The sequence below is a fragment of the Zerene cesonia genome, chromosome 26 (genome assembly GCF_012273895.1).
Source record: "Zerene cesonia ecotype Mississippi chromosome 26, Zerene_cesonia_1.1, whole genome shotgun sequence".
Lineage (NCBI taxonomy): Eukaryota > Metazoa > Arthropoda > Insecta > Lepidoptera > Pieridae > Zerene > Zerene cesonia.
The window spans coordinates 558,736-579,002 of NC_052127.1; the positions used below are offsets into that span (position 1 = coordinate 558,736).

Genomic DNA, 20,267 nt, shown 5'->3' on the forward strand with positions numbered 1-20,267 from the left:
ATCAAGTTATTACTCCAAATTTAAAAATGGGAACAAATTAAGAAAATTTAATATCAAATACAAAAAGAATCACGTAAGTCGGATGAAATTCTACGGAGACGGTAATTGAGTAGCAATGAAAAATGCAGTCAAATAGACTTTTTTTGGGAATTGTCGGTTGAAAATATTATTATTATTATTTATATTGAAGTGACCCTAAATATGATTATAATTTTTGATATATTTATGATTGGAAACCAACATTTTCAATAAAGTAAGTTTTTAGTAACAATCACGAAACCTTAGATAACTTTAAACCTATTGAGTTAGGTTAGGTATAGATCCAGGAAGCTAGGTATATAGAACGAAGCTGACCTATACGTAAAGGTCGGGGTTCGGTACCAATCGCCTGTCACTTTATCAGTTCTTTCGTATATAACAATTAAATTGAATTCTGTTTCTATCAATACGAATATCACATTTTCACTACATAGTATAAAACAAAGACGCTTCCCGCTGTCCTTGTATCTGCATACTTAGATTTTTAAAAGTACGCAACAGATTTTTATTGAATTTTTTCAATAGATAGAGTGAGTCAATAATATATGTTGGAAAAAAACGACACAATTGTAAAGAGATGAAATACATTGCTTGGCATATAGGCACTATCTTGTATTAAGCGAGCGATCGCGCATTGTAGTGTATTCATTGATTTATCGATTGTTTTTTTTTATATTTCTATATACTTCCGACAATTTGAAGGACCAAAAACTGAATGTATCCGTCTTACCAAAGCCGGTGAGTCCAACGGTCCAGTGGTCCTGGACCTGGTCTTCCTTATTTCGCTCTCCCTGTCTCGCGCGTGGTCGCTCTCCCTCTCTGAAGATGTGTGTCGTCTCCTTTCCTCTGTGCGTTCCTTGTATCTTCTATCTTCTTTTATCGGCCTGTCAAATCTGTTCATTGTGTTTAAATTTTACGTTTTTCTCTATAAAGCAGATATTCTCTGAGTTCTATGAGTCTAGCTTATAATATAAGCTGGGCAGTGGCATGGTCCCTGGATTTTTGTACTATATACTTGTGGTTATAAAATGAGGAAAAGATAAAAACAATTTAAAAATGCATAAAGTCATGTAGAAATTTACGTGAATTATTTGTAGTGTTACGATTTTTCAAGTTACCCTATATTGACAATTACCCCAATGTCCTATTTGACCACTTGCTTATACATTCATACAATTAGGTCTTCTGCCATTTTCCTTACCTTTCATCAAGATCTGAATCTTTGTAGCTCCCATCTCGCCGTTTCTCGTCACGCGGGTATCTCTGGGACGTCAGGTTCTCCCTAGAGCTTTTATATTTCCTTTCCTCTCTGTTATCTATCTTCCTGACCTCTGAATCACTGGGTTCTGGGTCTGTGTACCTGGAGATACAAGAAATAAATAGTTTCGCAATGATTTTTTATGAATTTCCTTCGACTTATTTACAGTTTCACTACGTAATGTCATTGCGATAAACTTTGATTGAATGTAAATATTTTAAAATTAATGTAGATTTTTTTGAGGATTTCGTATTTGTACCTACCTAGTTTTTTTGTTTTGTTGCCTAGTTTATAGAGATAAAAGGCATATAATACATAGCTTTTTTAACAAATAAAATACGAAAAAAACTAGTGAGTTGGCAAGTTGTCAAAAATAGCTCTAGCTATAAATACTATTATAATTATAAACTAGTTAAAACAAACCTTCGGTAATCAGAGTCGTGCCTGGCAAGATGTTCAGGGCTCTTGAGTACCCGCGTGCGAGTCTTTTCCTGGACTGCATCTTTCTCTTTCTCTTTCTTGCTCTTCTTAGAAGAGTCGCGAGAGAACAGCTGTTTCACCTACAAGGTAAAAATTGTTAATATTTTAATTTTAGGGCTTCATGCAACTAATAGTTTAACGGCTTTTGAAGTTAAATTATTTTACTTTAATTTTTTTTTAACATTAAATAACACAGGGTGGATGTATTAGACAGTATTAAATAATGTATTGGAATGAAATATTATGTAAAATAATTACCTTCTCAAGTCCCGAAAGCTTTTTGGCTTTTGGCGGTTTCGCACTGATTTTATCATCATTCTTTGGACTTTTCTCGTATCTTCCCAATTTTGAATCGAAATGCGAATCATCGTCGGTTCTTTCTGGTGCATATCCTTTTCTATCTTCATCTCTATAACCTTTGAACTTGGCCAAATAATCACCGTTGGCATAGATTTGCTCACTTTCATAATTATCTTCAGCGTACTGCCTTTCATTGGCTAAAAATAGTGATGTGTTTCTAACATCATCATCGCTTCCGTGCCTTCTATGCCTTGTCCTATGTATTTCACCGTTTGAGTTAATTCTGAAGTCATTTTCAATGCCGGAATCCACTAAGCGGCTGTCAAAGTCATATCGACGAGGGGACATTTGTTCGCGGTAGTAATCTCGACTGTCCCCAGAATCGTGACGCCGAACACTATTGTAGCCTTTGAAATCTCTATCTTTGTTCTTCACTCGGCGCAACGAGTTATGGAAGCTCTCTTGTTTTGGATTATATCGCAAATTAGCATATTCATCTTCTCGCTCTTGCGCAATCTCGGGGTTGGAGGAGTAGTGCCCCTTCCTTTTCCCGAACCCATCATCTTTTACTTTATACTTGTGACCAGAATGCAAAAGTTCATGACTAGAATTAAAGTTTTTCTTCACTTTATACTTCTTTTCTTTATACTCATCTGGAGATACGGGTTTTCCAGGATTTGATTCCAAGCTTGGCGGCTCATATTCTGGTTCTGGCGGAAATATTTTCCGTTCATCTTTAAATCTTGGTGGTCTTTCTAAGCTGTCGATAAATTCGCGTCTATCAACTTCTCCTTTAGGCGCTTTATGAAATGACCTTGTTTCTGTGTTGTATTTTATTTTGTGACCGTCCGTATCGTCGTATTTGTATTCTTCAGTCAGGTTACTTTCAAAGCCATCTCTCTCGAGCGTATGACGGTAATATTTAACCGTATCGTTAACATACTTCTCAGTTTGTTTCATTCGTTTTTCAGCTTCATAAATCGGATCTGTTTCAGCAAGAAATCGAGATATCGGTTCTTCAGTATTAATTATTCTTTCGCGCTCATATCTCCGTGCATTCAAACGCGATTCAAGCAATTGTCTCCTATGACTTAATTCATTAAAATCTAAGTCTATCTTTGTATCTGATTCGAAAGTCTTCTTTTTAGTATCCATACCATCGGCACGACCCCTAAAGCTCTCAATTGGGTCACGTAAAATATCTTTTTCATTTGCATATGTTGGTTCTAAATCTTCAAAACTCATTAATTTGTATTCTCTGAACCTTGGTCTAATGGGCGATTCTTTTACGTTAAACCCATCTATGCTGTCAAAATTATTTTCATTCTTATATTCGAAATCATGTATGCGTTCACTTGAATATTTGTGTCTTTCTTCATACCCTAAACCTTCATCTTCATCAGAGAAGTGTCCATATTTATCACGAGACGGAGAAAATTTCTTGTGCAAAGGTTGTTTAATGGTAGTTCGAAAATCATCATGGTCTTTAATAACCTGCGCATAAACTACACCTTTATCATTCATCTTGTTGACCGGCGTCGGAACTCTTTCTGGACTTGTTGTTCTTACAAATAGTTTCGGATCGGGACTAGTGCTTGGTTTTGTGTAGGAAAATGGTTGATTAATATTACTACCGTGGGACGGAGAAATTAGATGTGATTTAGGTGGAGGCGAGTGTTGGTCTTCCTTCAATATTCTCACCATATGATCAACAGTGTGTCCCCGTGTCAGCGGAGGTTTGTCCGGCGGTTGTTGGCTGCTATGTATCATATCCTTGGTACCATATACGTTCTCTTCTATCTTCCTTATACTGTCTTTAATTTTATCTTTAACTTCCGGTGTGTCTTTTGCTTTATCGTCTAAATCGTGAGCGAGGTTTGTTTTTTTAATTTCAATTTTACGCTTAGGTGTTTCAGTAATCGGTGGCGATGGTTCTTTTTCAGTTTCACTTGACTTTCCTCTTTTAGAACGCGAAGGTGGTTTCGGTTCTTGATTATCTGCCGATTTAAACCTTGGAGGCTTTTCTATAGGATTAACTTTTTTGTAATCTGTAATAGAACGCTTTTCCGTATCGGAATTAATGCTGTCTTTTTCAGACAATTGTTGCTTTTGAAATACTTCTAACGGAGATACTTTCTTGAAATAATCGTCTCTTGGTGAACTTTCAATGATAGGAGAAAGTTGAGTCTTTTTGTTTCTTAAAGATTTCAGGAACTCTTCGGTTTCGCTGCCTGATCTTTTACGTATTGGTTTTGTTTTGTTCAGGTTTGTGTTGGATTTCAAATCGGATACGTCACTTTTGCTCCTTTTAACGACAACTACCGGTTTAGTTGTTACAATGACGGGTGACACCGGACTTTTTGTTCTCTGTGCTCTTCTGAACAGCGTAGACAGGGAAGTGCGCTCTCTCCGTTTCTTGGGAGTGACGTCACTGGTGGATCTTCCCAGCGGTGTTTTAAATACTCCGTCGGGAGACACGTCGTCGCTATTTCTTCTAGACCTGTCTTCCTTGAACTTTCGTCTATGTGGGAGGGAGAAGAACTTTTCAGGTGGATGATCAGCTGTGCAAGTGACGCTTTGTGCCTGTGCTATGACCTTATTTGCTTCTTCTATTAATTCCTGTTCTGATAAGTGTGTGAATGGTTCTTTTCGTATACTGGGCTGGGGTTCAGAGGGTCCCCGCTCTCGCGGTTTACCTGTAAAGATAATTTAATGTTACAATAATGATTATATATGAGAAAAATCAATTTTGCGCGCAATGGAGTTATTGCTCTAATGTTTTGTGAAATTCTCGTAGGTATTGTATATTTCGCTTCTATAGCATTCATAATACTGATTTTAATTTAAGAATTAATATATAGTAGTCTCATTAAACTAAGTTATTTAAAAGAAATCATTGATGAATAATCTCCAGCACCTACCAATGATATTGTGCATTGGTTAGCGCGTTATAATTAAAAGTGTAAGGTCTTGGATTCGGTGCTCGGTGGAGGTCAAAAAAATTATCTTAATTAGCAGAGTTTGATTATTCAATTAGAAAATTAACATGTAAAATATTATTAAGCCATCAGAAATATCATTATCTAATTATCTTTGGAAAAGTTTGGTAATGTATTTATTTGATTTATTTACGAAAGTAAAATGTTTAAGTTATTTTTGTTATGTCATTACTATTTTCTTGTTATTAATGTTAAGTAATTATTAAGTGAAGCTGTTTTGATTAGACATTATTAATTTAAGTGAGGATCGTTCTATAATACTTATCAAATATAAAATAAATGAGAAATGTTCAATATTTATTTTTCTCAATTATAAAGCATTTCAATGCTATAAAACTAAAATTTAAATATAAAACAGTTTACTTAATATAATAGTTTTATTTCACCGTGATATAATTGTGTTTTAGGTATTTATCTATTCAGATAACGCAAAATTTTGTTTGTTTCTTTTGAACGGAACTGAGCGAATCTTTGCTATTTAAAAAAACTTTCTTTACGAAACGTACAATTTGCTGCAAGAAATGAAAAAAGACAAGTGAATCTGGCGATCCACATCTTTTTATATGATATGTAATACCAGCTGAACTTCTTTTTTTAATCCTCATAGGAGGCCTGTGTCCCAGCAGTGGGAACATATGTATGAGCTGATGATGATGACCAGCTGAACCTCACGGCTTCACTCGCAGTCAAACGTATCAACGAAAGCTTTGTCTATGGCTTTTCGAAAACAAAAATAGCCACTTTAACCCTGTATCTTCAACTTTAGTAAACATATGAATAAAAACATTCATACGTATAATTAATTATAAAAACAAAAAAAAAACAAATGCTAATTCTTTACTGTTACGCTTTTTGTACATTTGGTATCTATATTATTAGAATAAGAAATGATTTTCTCTTAAAAAGGGGTACCTGGCAACTCCAGGGATTTCCCTGGAGGGAAGGGAAGGCAAATTCTAAAATAGGATCAAATTACAACATGATCCGGTGGCCCACTAGACCCAACTTTGCTCAGCCATAAAAAAAATAGTCATACATGATATATTCGCTCGAAAAACATCACCTCTTCTTCGGTCAGTCCGGTAAAAATTGTAAACATATCGCGCAAGTCATTTCGGTGGAGTTTATTTATTAATCTTCTAGCAGTAGTTCATACAAGTATAGCAAAGGAAAAGATAGTCGTAGCGTTGCTATGTTCTCAGACCAAAATAGGGTCTAGGTCTCAGACCAAATGTATCAAATTTCAAAATCAGTGGTTAAGACGTGAATAGGAGATAGACAGACTTACTTTCCCATTAATAATATTAAGTAACTGTATAATAAGCAAGAGATGAGATGATCTTAGATAATACATTTTGTATTATCTTGGCTTCTATTAATTTCCTCTCCATCCATTTGTAGAGGCGAAGGTCTGAAATGGACCTTATGCCTCTCTAAATGTTCATGGGTGATGGTAGCGCTTACCACCAGCTCCATTGCCGAATGTAACACATAAAAAAAATCTACGCATAATATAAATTAACACGCTAAAGCACTTTAGTTGTACCAAAGTACGCGGACTTCAATTAATATTGTTAGCCGACATTAAAACCGGGCAAAACCGTGTCAGACATTAGTGTACAAGTAACTACAATATTAATAAACAATTTTTCAAGATGCACATTTATCAAGATGTCAAAACGAAGTTTTTGCGACGTATGATACTAACATATAACATTGATTGTTTTTGTTCAACAATTTAGACATTTGTTTCGTGTCATATTTAATTACGTCATTAAGTAAAATGATGTTGCAAATATGAAGACACATTGTTTTGTTTTGTTTGTATATAACTGCCCTATAAGGGTAGTTAAAAGCTTCGTAGTTTTATATAAATCGGGTGTCATTGTACTTTTATTGAATACTAGCCGCGCCCCGCGGTTTCACCCGCGTAATTCCGTATTCCATAGGAATATCGGGATAAAACATTGCCTATATGTTATTCCAGTTGTCCAGCTATCTACGTACAAAATTTCATTGCAATCGGTTTAGTAGTTTTTGCGTGAAAGAGCAACAAACACAAACACATCCTTACAACTTTTGCATTTATAATATTAAGTAGGAAGTAGGATAGGAGGATTAGTAGGATAGGGTAGCGATGATAAATTGGCAATAAAAAAGAATGCTTTAAGAGTTTCCAAATCTATTCTCCTATCGTTAAGACGAAACTTTACAAAAAAGAGGTGGATATTGTAATGATTGATGAAGTTTTTTGATTATAAATGTTTGAACTTATAACAAAAAACTACTAAATAACACTCAATTACATTAATCTTCGCCATGTTTTTGTTTCGATTCGTTTTTATAATTTTATATTTAACCATGTTTTCATACTCGAAACTATAGATACTTTTTTAATCAACTGACTTAAAAAGGAGGTTTTAAACTCTATATTTTTGTGTTTGTTACTTCATATCTTTTAACTGGATGAATTTTTAATTTCTTGTTTTTGGACATATGGTATAAATTGAAAAATCTTTTTTTTTTTTCTTGCACACTCGTTTTACTTATTGACTTTAAATTAATTTAAATAAAGGTTAATCTGTTAAATACCAAAGCATAAGATTGATTTATTTCGTTTGAATGCGACAATACCAAGAACTATTCAAAACAAAAAAAAATCTTGGAAAAATGAGACTTTTTGACGGATTTTAAACGCGATTTATTCATTATACTATCAGCGAGCGTAACGCTTACTGTAAAGTGTTCGAAATGTCGGGTTAAATAATATAATAAATCTTATACCTTTAAACGAGCAATTCTTGTATATATATACATATAATTGGAATCTCGGAATTGGCTCCAACGATTTTCATGAAATTTAGTATATAGGTGGTTTCGGGGGCGATAAATCGATCTAGCTAGGAATTTTTTTTAGAAAATGTCATATTCGTGTTTTATTCGTGTTTTTCTTTTCCTGACATCTATTTGTGAATAATAATACTATTTTGCTTCGTAGATAGCTGGACAACTGAAATAACACATAGGCACTTTTTATACCGATATTCCTACGGGATACGGACTTACGCGGTTTCAACCGCGGGTCACAGCTAGTAAATTTAATTTCTTCTGTATAATACTCGCATAAAATGAAACGCAGGAAGATACAAAAAAAAAACATTTTTAGTAGGTTCAAAATGAGATAATAGGGTTTCAAAAAACCCATTTACCTACACAGATATCCCGGGGTGAATGACCAGTTGTACATATCCTGAGATATGACTTCATATTTATTCTCATATTTGGTTTTGTTGACATTGACTCATGCCTAGTGTGATTGCGATTCACTCGCAATGCGTCTACCTTTTACAAGCTTTTTAACCGACTGCGAAAAGTTGTGTTTCGAGTGTAGGTACATTAATTATACTGCCCAAGAGGGAGTTGGCATATACACAACTCATATACCTTTTAAATGTTTTTATATCTATTAGTATATAATATTATAAATGAGTACCTCCGTCTGCCTGTCTCTTGTTAACGTCAAGCCACTGAACCGATTAAGATGAATTTTGATACAGATATATTTTGAGAGAACTATGCGGAGCGAACCCTAAACTGTCTACTTTTCTTTGCCCACGCGGGCGAAGTCAAGGGCGAAAAGCTAGTATATATACACAGGCTAAAACTAGCCACATTATTGTTAACTAGCGGTCCGCCTGGGCTTCGCCCGTGGTACATATATAGCCTAAAGCCTTCCTCAATAGTTGAGCATCTAACCCCGAAAGAATTTTTCAAATCGGACCAGTAGTTCATGAGATTAGTGCATTCAAACAAACAAACTCCTCAGCTTTATAATATTAGTATAGATACAATTTGATTTTTAATAAAAAAAATCCAGAGAGGTATTAAATTCGAGTCAATTAAAAGTGCCGCCTGAAATTAAATGTATATAGCGTTTTAAAATATTTCACTATATATATTATATATATTTAATATATATAGTGAAATATTTTAAAAGATTATTTATACCAAACGACCTTCTCGGTAACATAGCAATTTCAATAAAGACTACACAAAATTCCTCATAACCACCTTAACAAACAATCGGACGGTGACGTCAGGTACAATATACATATATATAGATCTGCATGACAAAGAAAATATTTCACCTTATACGACTAATTTATGTAATGATAAATACTGTATAATTTCTTGTTATTAATAAATCAGTTGTCTCTATCTTAATATATAGAATTTGTATGTTCCCAATGAACTCTTCACCAACTTAACAGATTTTGATGAAATTTGGCGTTTCTTTATCACTCTTCCCAGTCCATTGTTCTATTCCCCTCGACAATCCTTCCCTCATCCCTTAATACCCCTTAAAACAGGCACACATTTGCGGCTGCCATACCCCTGCAAATGTTAATGGGCGGTGGTGATCGCTTACCATCAGGCGAACCACTACCACAGTTGGTCCCACTTACATAAAAATACAGGAAGTCTATAGAGTCAGTACAAACAAATCAAAATTTATGTTTTGGTCTGAATAGTATGAGGTATTTATTTCATCGTTATTTATACTTTTAATATTATAAGGCTGAAGAGTTTGTTTGATTGAACACGCTAATCTCAGGAACTACTGGACCGATTTGAAAAGTTGTTTCAGTGTTAGATAGCCCTTTTATTGAGGAAGGTTATAGGCTATATATCATCACGCTTAGTCGCAATAGGAGCACGAATGAAGAATGCTTCAAAATCGGGGGATGTTTTCCTATTGAGAGTTTCCGCTGCGTGCGTTGCGTGTTTAGAGTTAACCCAAAGTAACTATTTTTTTTTATGTTACAGTCGACAATGGAGCTGGTGGGACGCCTGATGGTAAGCGCTACCACCGCCCATGAACATTTGGAGAGGCATAAGGTCCATTGCAGACCTTACGCCTCTACAAATGGATTGCCGACTTTTTGGGAAGGAATTAAGAAAGGATTGGCGATAGGAATAAAGGAAAGTACTGGGGAGGGTAAGGAAAAGGACATGGGCCTCCGGCTCCCCCACTCACCGAACGAAACACAGCAGAATGCTATCTCACGCCGGTGTTCTGTGGGGGTGTGGTACTTCCCCGGTGCGAGCTGGCCCAATTTGTGCCGAAGCGTGCTCGACTACCACATACTAATCCACGTGGACGAAGTTGCGGGCGGAAGCTAGTACATTGACGTGTTATAAAGATTGCCTTCACTCAACGGACACATGACTTCATCTATGTAAACAACAAAAAAGAATCCTTGATAATTGCGCTAACAAACCATACTAATTGTAAATTCATTACATCAGCTACTGTATTCCGTAGCGCGGCTTGTAGCGGATTTAAGATGGGTGTCATTTGTCATCCGACTTCAAAAAAGGTGGAGGGTATCAATTCGATTGCATTTTATGTGTTTGTTACCTCACAACGTCACTGGGTGAACCGATTTTTAAAATTCTTTATTTATTTGAAAGCTGGTACCTCCCATCAACCAGCACCGAGGAAGTACCACATCCCCATAGAAAACTGGGGTGAAAAAGTAGCACGCTGTGTTACGAGTGTGGAGCCAGAGGCTCGTTTCCTTTCACTCACCCTTTCGAATCAATTGCGTCAATCGTTCCCTTATCCCTTTCCCGTCAAAAGCAGCGCATGCGCAGAGACACGTATGCTCTGTTCATGGGCGGTGGTGATCGCTTATCACCAAGCGAAGCACCAGCTCAGTTACCCGCTATGACAGAAAAAAATACGTACATAGCTCCTCATTGCTACTCATTGCTTCCTCGTATACAAATAACAATACCAGCAGAAGGCGCTAATTGGCCACTGGAGCCTTGACAGCTTCCGTTAAAAGATTATCTTGACGGACAGTTCGAGCGCTCAAAGCTGTTATAGGTTTACGTCTAAATAGATTACCCAACTGTAATAAGGTGGATATGTTTTACGGGTGTTAACAACATATTTATTTGTAGCCTTATACAAACTACACTGATATATATCTAGTGTCAAACGTTAAAGTGGAATTATTTTCTAACTAAAAACTATCCAGGTACAAAAAAGTGCACTAACAACTGTTTAGCTGCTTTCCTATATTTAAGAACTAGCTGCGCCCCGCGGTTTCACTTGCGTAAGTCCCGTAGGAATATCGGGATAAAAAGTTGCCTATATGATTTTCCAGTTGAACAGCTATGTACGTAACAAATTTCATTGCAATCAGATCAGTAGTCTTTGCGTGAAAGAGCAACAAACATACACACATCCCTACAAACTTTCGCATTTATAATATTAGTAGGAATATAGTAGGAAGGATAGGTAAGTGGGATTGGTAAAAAATAATCGAGTGTGCATTTTAAAAGCGTTGTATGCATTATACCAAAAAACATTATAATTTTTCATTGACCCGTGAATAACTGACAAACATACATAACAACTGAAACACTTCAATCATCTATTACAAATATTTACAACAAAATACTATAATTACAAACGTTACTAAAATGATTTCGCGAACCAACATATAAAACGTTTTTCAATTAAGTCATAAGTAATTTGGTTTGATTGAAATGTATGCCCACGTGCCCTTGATTGCGTATAGTGCGAGAGCTGGAGGTAGAATTTGTTAAATTATCTGACTGTAAATAAATACTGACTGATATTCGTTGTTGTGAAGAAGACGATTCTTGTTCTTGAGTCTATATGCATACAAAATATAAATTGATTAAGTAGACGTTATATGTATTTCGTATTATTTATTTTTACATTTTAAACAACTTGTGAAAATTCGATGTTTACTTATACACATATGTTCTACTGCTAGATATGATCATTAGACATTAGACAGTTACTTATTTAAGCAACAAACATACATATTCAAGGTTTTTGTTTGTAAATAAAGCTATAGATATATAGATAAAGAAATGTTTGTGGAACCAAGGATGAATCCTTGTAAAAAGCGACACAAATCGGACTAAAGAGGTTACTCATTTATGTAATGGCGGGCAACTGAGCTGATAAGCGATCACCACCACCGATTATATTGCAGGTGTAGCTTCCGTAAACGCTTTGCCCGCTTGTTGGATATGGAAAGGATTGACGATAAAAATGGGTGAGTCATATTTTGTCCTAGTTATAATAATGAGTCTTAAAAGAAAATCTTAAATACATGATCGCGCAAAGCTACACGCTAAAGCTAGTATTAAATCGTTTTTATATAACGCTCGCAATGTTGACGGAATGTTACTGTTACTTGAGATGTGTTAAATAATTGCAAATAAACTGTATTTAATTATAACAGTTACGTTTTCCTCATTCATCAATGATTAGAAGATACTTACTGCGTTTTTACAACAAGGAAGAAGAGATATAATAAACTTATAGTAGCTTTAATTACATATGTAATGTTAGTATTTGAACGAATTCTAAGTAAAGTGATAATGTAATAGTTATGATTCTGAATGTCTTATGTTCGATTCCCGGTAAAGACTAATATAAAAGTATACGTATAACAAAAAGGTTTTCCCTGCTTATCGTGAAACAATATAATTTTTTGTATATATTATACCCCCTAATGGGACAATATACGTACTTACTTCACTTTCATTGTCAGATGCACCTCGTGAAGAGTGACATTCTAAGTTAAATTGGGGACCCAAGTAGAAGAACTAAACGCTTTTAATTTTAGACATAAAGAAATATAAACATTATTTACATAGTTGTAATATATTGATACAACAATAACAAAATGTTTCCTTATATTTCAAATTTAGATAAAAACTACAGTTTTCGAAAAAACACGTTGCTATAAATGAAATAAACAGGTTGAGTTTCACAACCAAATGGCCAGCCACCTCTTACACTGATGTCAACTCAAGTTACCACCTACGTATTTTTTGTTCATTCATTGATATTTCGGCTGATGAATTTAACGGTATGTAAATATATAACTCACTCACCTTCAAACGGAGTTAATGGTTGCAGTCACGGGCGAATATAGATTAACTTTAGTAAAATATGCTTAATAAATATTGAATTCTCCATTAGTAAAATATGCTACTAATATTATAAATGCGAAAGTTTGTAAGGATGTCCGGCGTTTGTTGCTCTTTCACGCAAAAACTACTGAACCGATTACAATGCTATTTAGTACATAGATAGCTGGACAACTGGAATAACATATAGGCAACTTTTTATCCTGATACTCCTACGGGATACGGACTTACGCGGGTGAAACCGCGAGGCGGAGCTAGTACTTAATAAATCTCGAAATCTCCATTAGTAAAGTGCCATTGAGCGACTCGGCGGTAAAGCAACAAATGACAATGGTAAAAAGCAAAGATTTTGAAATGATAGTAGGTTAAATAGTTTGGATTTTAAATATATAAACGTGAAAGTGCTGTAATGTCTGCAGATTACGAGTATCTAGTTATTATGTATATGAATATTCTATAAATGCAATTAGATTATTATTTATCTCCCGACCGACGTAGACCAGCATATAAGACCTTCAACTGTTAAATTTGAATGATAAAGTATTTATATTGTTACACAATAATTCTGAAATTAATGAACCAATCGCTTGAGTGATAATAGAAATATTTCATTCCGGTTTCTTTGTTGTGACAGTGATTGAAAATTTTTATTTTCGCGTTTCTAGTAAATATCGGATAAATAACGTGAATTTATAACATTATAGAAATAAAATTCGTATTAAAATTTGAAGTAAGAAATCGAATTGTTAATTCGAGAGTAGGGCTAAATAAAATTAACTATTATTGATATGCAAAAATGTATTTTTTCAAATTGCGTTTCACACGAAATGGACCCATAAAAGTCATTGACGTTCCTATCCTTATTTGAATCGCATAATAATGTTATGCGATAAATTATAAATTGCTCGTTGAAATAGTACAACTAAAATTTTGAAAATTGGTCTTATGATTGAATTATTATAATATATAAATCCTATATGATCTATACTAATCTATACTAATATTATAAATCTGAAGAGTTTGTTTGTTTGTTTGAACGCGCTTATCTCAGAAACTACTTTCTAATAGTCCGTTTCAGTTTTCGACAGCCCATTTATTGAGGAAGGCTTTCTGCTATATATGTACCACGGGCGAAGTGGGGGCGGACCGCTAGTTTGATAATAATAAAATAATAATTCTTCAAATGAAGAGGAAGTAAAACGGATCAAAACTCAAAAAATTATAGTTATAAATTAAATAATTAAGCTACCTATAGTAAAAATATTCCGTCCGGTTTACTTAATTGAATGATGTAGCTGTAAGAACCAAAAAACTGTGCTTATGTCATCAATGTTAGTACCGAATCCGCATGCAAATGCGAGATTAATGATAAATAGACTTTTATTAGATCGGTTAAACATTTAAATAACGGAGACTTGGCAATGTCGTGTGGAAGTTTGATGAATTTTTAATTACACACTAAATATTAGTATTTTAAAATCGACTATTTATGAGTTTGGGTATAGCACGTGGCATAAAAACTTCTTTTTGTATGATTAAAACTTGGGTAAGCTTATCTTTATCTTTATACCAAGAGCGTACGACAACTGAGCTGGTGGTTGACCTGACGGTAAATGATCACCTCCGCCCATGAGAATCCGAAGATGTAGTGCCTCTGAGAATGCGCTGCCCACTTTTAAGTAAGAAGGGATAAGAAAGGGATTGACGACTGGAAATAATGGACTGAGAAAGGAGGAAAAGGAAACGATCCTCCGGATCTCCCAAACTAATTAGTTATAGGTGAGGTTATTTGTAATATACTTCTTACGTAACAAGTTTTCATATAGAAATTTCATTAAACATAAATTACAAAAAAATATTCAAACATTACAAACATACATGTAAAAACACAAACGTTTTCTCTTAATAATATTAGTTTGAATGGCTTTCATACTGAACTATAAATAAAGATATCGTCTTTAACAATAGCATCGAACGAGAGTACTTAATAAATATAAGTCAATCAAATTGAACACCAGCCGCTTTTAACTTATCCTGTGCTTTCGAAAGACTCGACCATAAAAGTATTACTCGAACAGGTCAATGTCGATCCTTTATTGGTTCGCGGCGCATATATCGTCATCGAATACCTTTTTAAGGCATGTCTGAGATGCGTCAGATTGAAATCACCCGCCCCCACGCGTAAAGACGTGTGGACCGCCGCAGGGTAATGCTCTTGGACCAATTTTATTAAAGTTATTCACGATGAGGCGTCCTTTCATTATTAAAATTTAAACATCTATTAACGCGTACTGAATATATTATGCAATTTATATTAGATTTATTTTATACGTTTATCTGGGTTACGCTTGATTAGTGATTAATGACTTTAGTAACTACGGTTTTTAAATTATACTTACGCAAGATTGCAAACATCATAAGAATGTGTTTAGGAGCTACATTTTTTATAATATATAAGTAATCAACATATTTAACCAATTTTAATCACATTAACTATCAATCGAATACTTACATCCGAACGTTAAATATTACTATTACATATTTTACTTGTAGTGGGATTAAAATTTACAGCTTCTAGCGCAAAGATCAAGGTTACTAACAGCTGCAATAAATATAGTAAATATTCGCTTTTGTATGCGTATACATACCATTATAAATGCGAATATAAGTACCTCTCTGTTACGCTATCACGTGTGATCCGTTCATTTGACGTAGTCACTACATAGTATAAAATAAAGTCGCTTTCTCTGTCCCTATGTCCCTAAGTATGCTCAAATCTTTAAAATTACACAACGGATTTTAATGGGATCTTTTTTAATAAATATAGTGATTCAAGAGGAAGCTTTATATGTATAATAACATGCATTAATCTACTCCGTTTTAACGCGTGCGCCGCAGGCAAAAGCTAGTTGATAAATAATAAGTTTTTGTCACTATCACAAAACTTAAAATTTATAACATATTTGCATGTGGAATGGCAGTCGAAAACAAAGTACGCGGTCGAAAAGTTAGTGTTTTATTATAATAGAAAAGGTTACCTGATTAGACGAGTATCAGAAATAGAAAATTCATTAACAACACTACCTTATTGGCGAAGTTGTGGTCGATTAGAGGCTTTATTAACGTCAATAGCGTGGGTTGGAATAACAAGAGAAGAATTAAATAAATCTTCATATTTCTTTAACATTTCGGAGGTGCTAGTATATATTTTATTAGATTAGAATGTTCATTATCTTTGGAACAAAGTAATAGAGGTTAAAAAAATACTCAAAGTGAAACAACATTTTTATTTGTAGCTTTTAAACGACACATAATCTATATATATAAAATTCTCGTGTCACAGTTTTCGTTGCCATAATCCTCCGAAACGGCTTGACCGATTCCTCTGGTAAGCATATTGGGTAGGTCTGAGAATCGGCTAACATCTATTTTTTAACCCGATATTCCTACGGGATACGGACTTACGCGGGTGAAACCGCGGGGCGCAGCTAGTAGCTATTTAAAAATCTGTGACGTTGCTGACATATCACTTTGTTTTTTCGTATTACAAAACTTACTTTTCGAACATCTATCGTGATATACGCAGAGGGATGCCTGTGAGAATGATTTAATAATGAATGAAAACCAGCATCCTAATCTGATTTAAACAAATTTGTCCTATCCCGTATAGTTTATTTACAATTTCATGTACAACGTGAACTCCTCTTTTTCATCAATAGTTAAATAGTCATTATGAGAAACATTTGATGAGCAAGAGTTGATCAACAATGTAGCTACAAACTCTGTTTCATGTCGCTCCTACAGCGAAAACTATCAACATACGTTATCAACTCTGCACACGGATGCTAGCAACATGCTGACAATAAACATAAACATTCGAGTTTGCTGCTAAACAAATGTCATGAATGTGTTTAAAAATGGACCAAAAGCGACAAGTCTGGACAAAGAGTGAAGCCGCGGTGCAGCTAGAAAAGATACAGTACCAATAAGTCGTCAAACTTATGAAAGACTAATTTCACAAGACCTGATATCACTTGTACGCCGGTTGCTAAATATATTTGCTGAGATGGAGTAAATTGTGGAGCCGTGCTTATGTAATGCTTCGTGTTGCAAAAAGTATCGATACCGGATTATGTTTAACTAGCGTTCCGCCCCGGCTTCGCCCGTGGTACATAGTCTATAGCCTTCCTCAATAAATGGGCTATTTAACATTGAAAGAATTTTTCAAATCGGAATAGTAGTTCCTGAGATTAGCGCGTTCAAACAAACTCTTCAGCTTCATAATATTAGTATAGAGTTGCCTAGGAATTAGAAATGCAGTTTAAAATTAATGATATATCTTGGTATATTTTTATTTCGATGGCACGAGAATGTATTTTAAATTGGTTAAGGTAAGAATGTTGTAATCTTTACAAATAAATAACAAAGCATTAAAACAATAAGCTATAGGAAAACAACATACATTTTCAAATTAAAATCTATATTTATAAATATTTGTATGCAATTTTGCTGGCTTGAATTTTGTTATAAAACTTTGTAACCACAATTCTGACAAATAAATTCGTTTCATTTAATTTCTTTATAGCTTCACGACACTTAGCATCACTCTATCGCAATGAACCTACATATGGTGGTTGCCTATAATTATGAGAGCACAGAGTCTATGTAAAAATCTAAATCCAATCAAAATTCATTTAAAATATAAAGAAATAAGTACTACAAATAATTATATAACAACCTGACATCATACGATTATAACCGGCGGTCTTATCGCTAAAGCAGCGATCTCCTCCAGACAACCCGATGGAAAAGGAAACGCAGTAATAACAGGGCGAGATCCTACTAATATTATTAATGCAAAAGTTTGTAAGGATGTGTGTGTTTGTTGATCTTTCACGCAGAAACTACTGAACCGATTGCTATGAAATTTGGTACGTAGATAGCTGGACAACTGGAATAACACACAGGCAACTTATTATACAGATATTCGTGCGGGATACAGAATTACCTGGATGAAACCGCGGGGCGCAGCTAGTTATTAATATAGCAAGAGGTGTTACGGTGTGTTTAGAATTAATTTAAAGTTTGGTTTTACCACAGAGAAATGTAATTTCCAGAAAATCAATCCGTGTATTCTTCTGAGTCTATACACTGTCTGAGTCTACACGGACAGTTTTAGAAATTTTTCTATTCTTTCAAAATTTCTAATTTATAAAGCATTTCAATGCTATAAAACTAAAAATTAAATTTAACAAAGGCCGCGTTCCATCGATACAATATTGTAATCATTGAAATAATGTTTCGTATTGGTTGTGATGTGATTCTTAATCATCTCAATAGACGGCGTGGGGTGCCCCTTATGCACGTAAAGCCGAAAGAATAGAAGAAATTCGATTACTGTGGCAGGATCACGGGTGGCCGAGAGGCTAGGCGTTGCTACGGTTAGGCAAGATACGCAGGTTCGAATCCTGCCTCGTGATCGAATTTTTTCTATTCTTTCAAAATTTCCAATTTATAAAGCATTTCAATGCTATAAAACTAAAAATTAAACGGACAGTTTTCTCAATTCGATATTCATATATGTTTTTTTAATTGCAGAATTTTCAGAAATTTTACTAATATTATAAATGCGAGTTTGTAATGATGTGTTTGTTGCTCCTTCACGCAAAAACTACTGAACCGATTGCAATGAAATTTGGTACGTAGACAGCTGGACAAATGGAATAACATACAGGCAACTTTTTTTCACATAATTTAATAATCCATAACAGAATTGTATCCTAATCTGTCAAGCCATTTCTGTTATTAACGCAGCTGTACCTTTCACAATTATATTAGTTGGAAGTTTCAGCGATAACAAGCTATAATGGGACACCAAATTTGGTCAAATGTGGTTGAAATTATCGCAGAATGAATCCGGTTGTGTCCAGCGTTTTAGGGTTCCTTAGTTAAATCAATAAACCTAGCCGCTAACTAGCTAATGCCTAGTATTTATAAAGCATTTTAAATGTCTTTTTTCGTATAATATACACGACATATCTGTTTTTTTATGTCATCGTCGGCAATGGAGCTGGTGGGTCGCCTGATGGTAAGCGCTACCATCGCCCATAAACATTTGGAGAGGCGTAAGGTCGATTGCAGACTTACACCTTTACAAATGGATTGCCGACTTCACATTGGAAAGGGAAAAAAGGATTGATGAGAGGGATAAAGGAAAGGACTGGGAAGGGTAAGGAAAAGGATATGGGGTCAGTAGATACAGGATAAAAGTAAAAAAATATAGTCTATGTTACTAACGAACGTTATAGATTCAAGGCATATACTTCTTTTATTTTACACAGCAAGGTAAAAGTATATAATATCACACATACGCACAAACATAAAAAAAATCGTCCCAGTTTTATCTCTCCATTTATTTCATTACTAAACGAAAATATTTTATAATGCCAACACACGCTTGGCCGTTTTTTCAGCTACTGTCGGCAACATTGCGGCACGTATCCGATAAAACCGTAAAAAATCTCATTGGACTATCAGTGAGATCATTATGAACGGTAACGGAGAAAGAATGTCTCGTTTCTACTAAACGTGGAAATCGCATCATTATCTGGTCAGCAAACCGCTGACCAGATAATGATGCGATTTCGAAGGTCAAAATGTAGTTTTTACACATTACATTTCTAAATAGTTCCACCAAAAATCAGTACAAATCTATTTGCAAATATACTAACTTGTTTGAATTCGCTTATTTCAGAAACAACTGTGAAAAGTGAACAAAATTTAATGTTATTTTTTATTTGAAAGCTGGTGCCTCCCGTGTGGTCCCACATAAATTAGGTTTAGTTCTGATAATGTATAGGCGATTTAGTATATTGTTATAGGTTATTATTTCAACTCTTTAGAGATTGATTTTTGAAAATTCTCAGCTTTGTTTTGAATTAGTTCTAAGCCTGGATCTGAGATCTAACTATGAATGTGTAACAGACAGACATATAGACTTTCGAGTTTAAGGATATTAAAGAAAAGACAAAAGCAAATATGAAATGTAACCTTTTCATTCATTATAATATTTAGTGACATTGGAATCCCTACTAATATTTTTAATATTTTTAATATTTAATATTTAATATTTAATATTTAATAATTACACAATAACAGATAATATGAACTGCAGGCCTACACTAAGGAAACTTGTATCGTAGGCC

General features: G+C 34.5%; 1 protein-coding gene across 2 annotated transcripts in view; it reads right to left on the bottom strand.

Moving 5' to 3' along the window:
• LOC119837101 overlaps positions 1–20,267 on the bottom strand; it is a 59,462-nt gene that overhangs the window by 11,391 nt on the left and 27,804 nt on the right. The window contains exons 4-7 of one of the 2 annotated variants that reach the window (XM_038362602.1): positions 2,036–4,773; positions 1,721–1,857; positions 1,241–1,399; positions 770–923 (exon numbers count right to left, since the gene is read on the bottom strand). In XM_038362602.1, the coding sequence (XP_038218530.1) occupies positions 770–923; positions 1,241–1,399; positions 1,721–1,857; positions 2,036–4,773 (3,188 nt within the window). Of the gene's footprint in view, positions 1–769; positions 933–1,240; positions 1,400–1,720; positions 1,858–2,035; positions 4,774–20,267 lie in introns of both variants that reach the window. The other variant, XM_038362600.1, reaches the window with a different exon arrangement.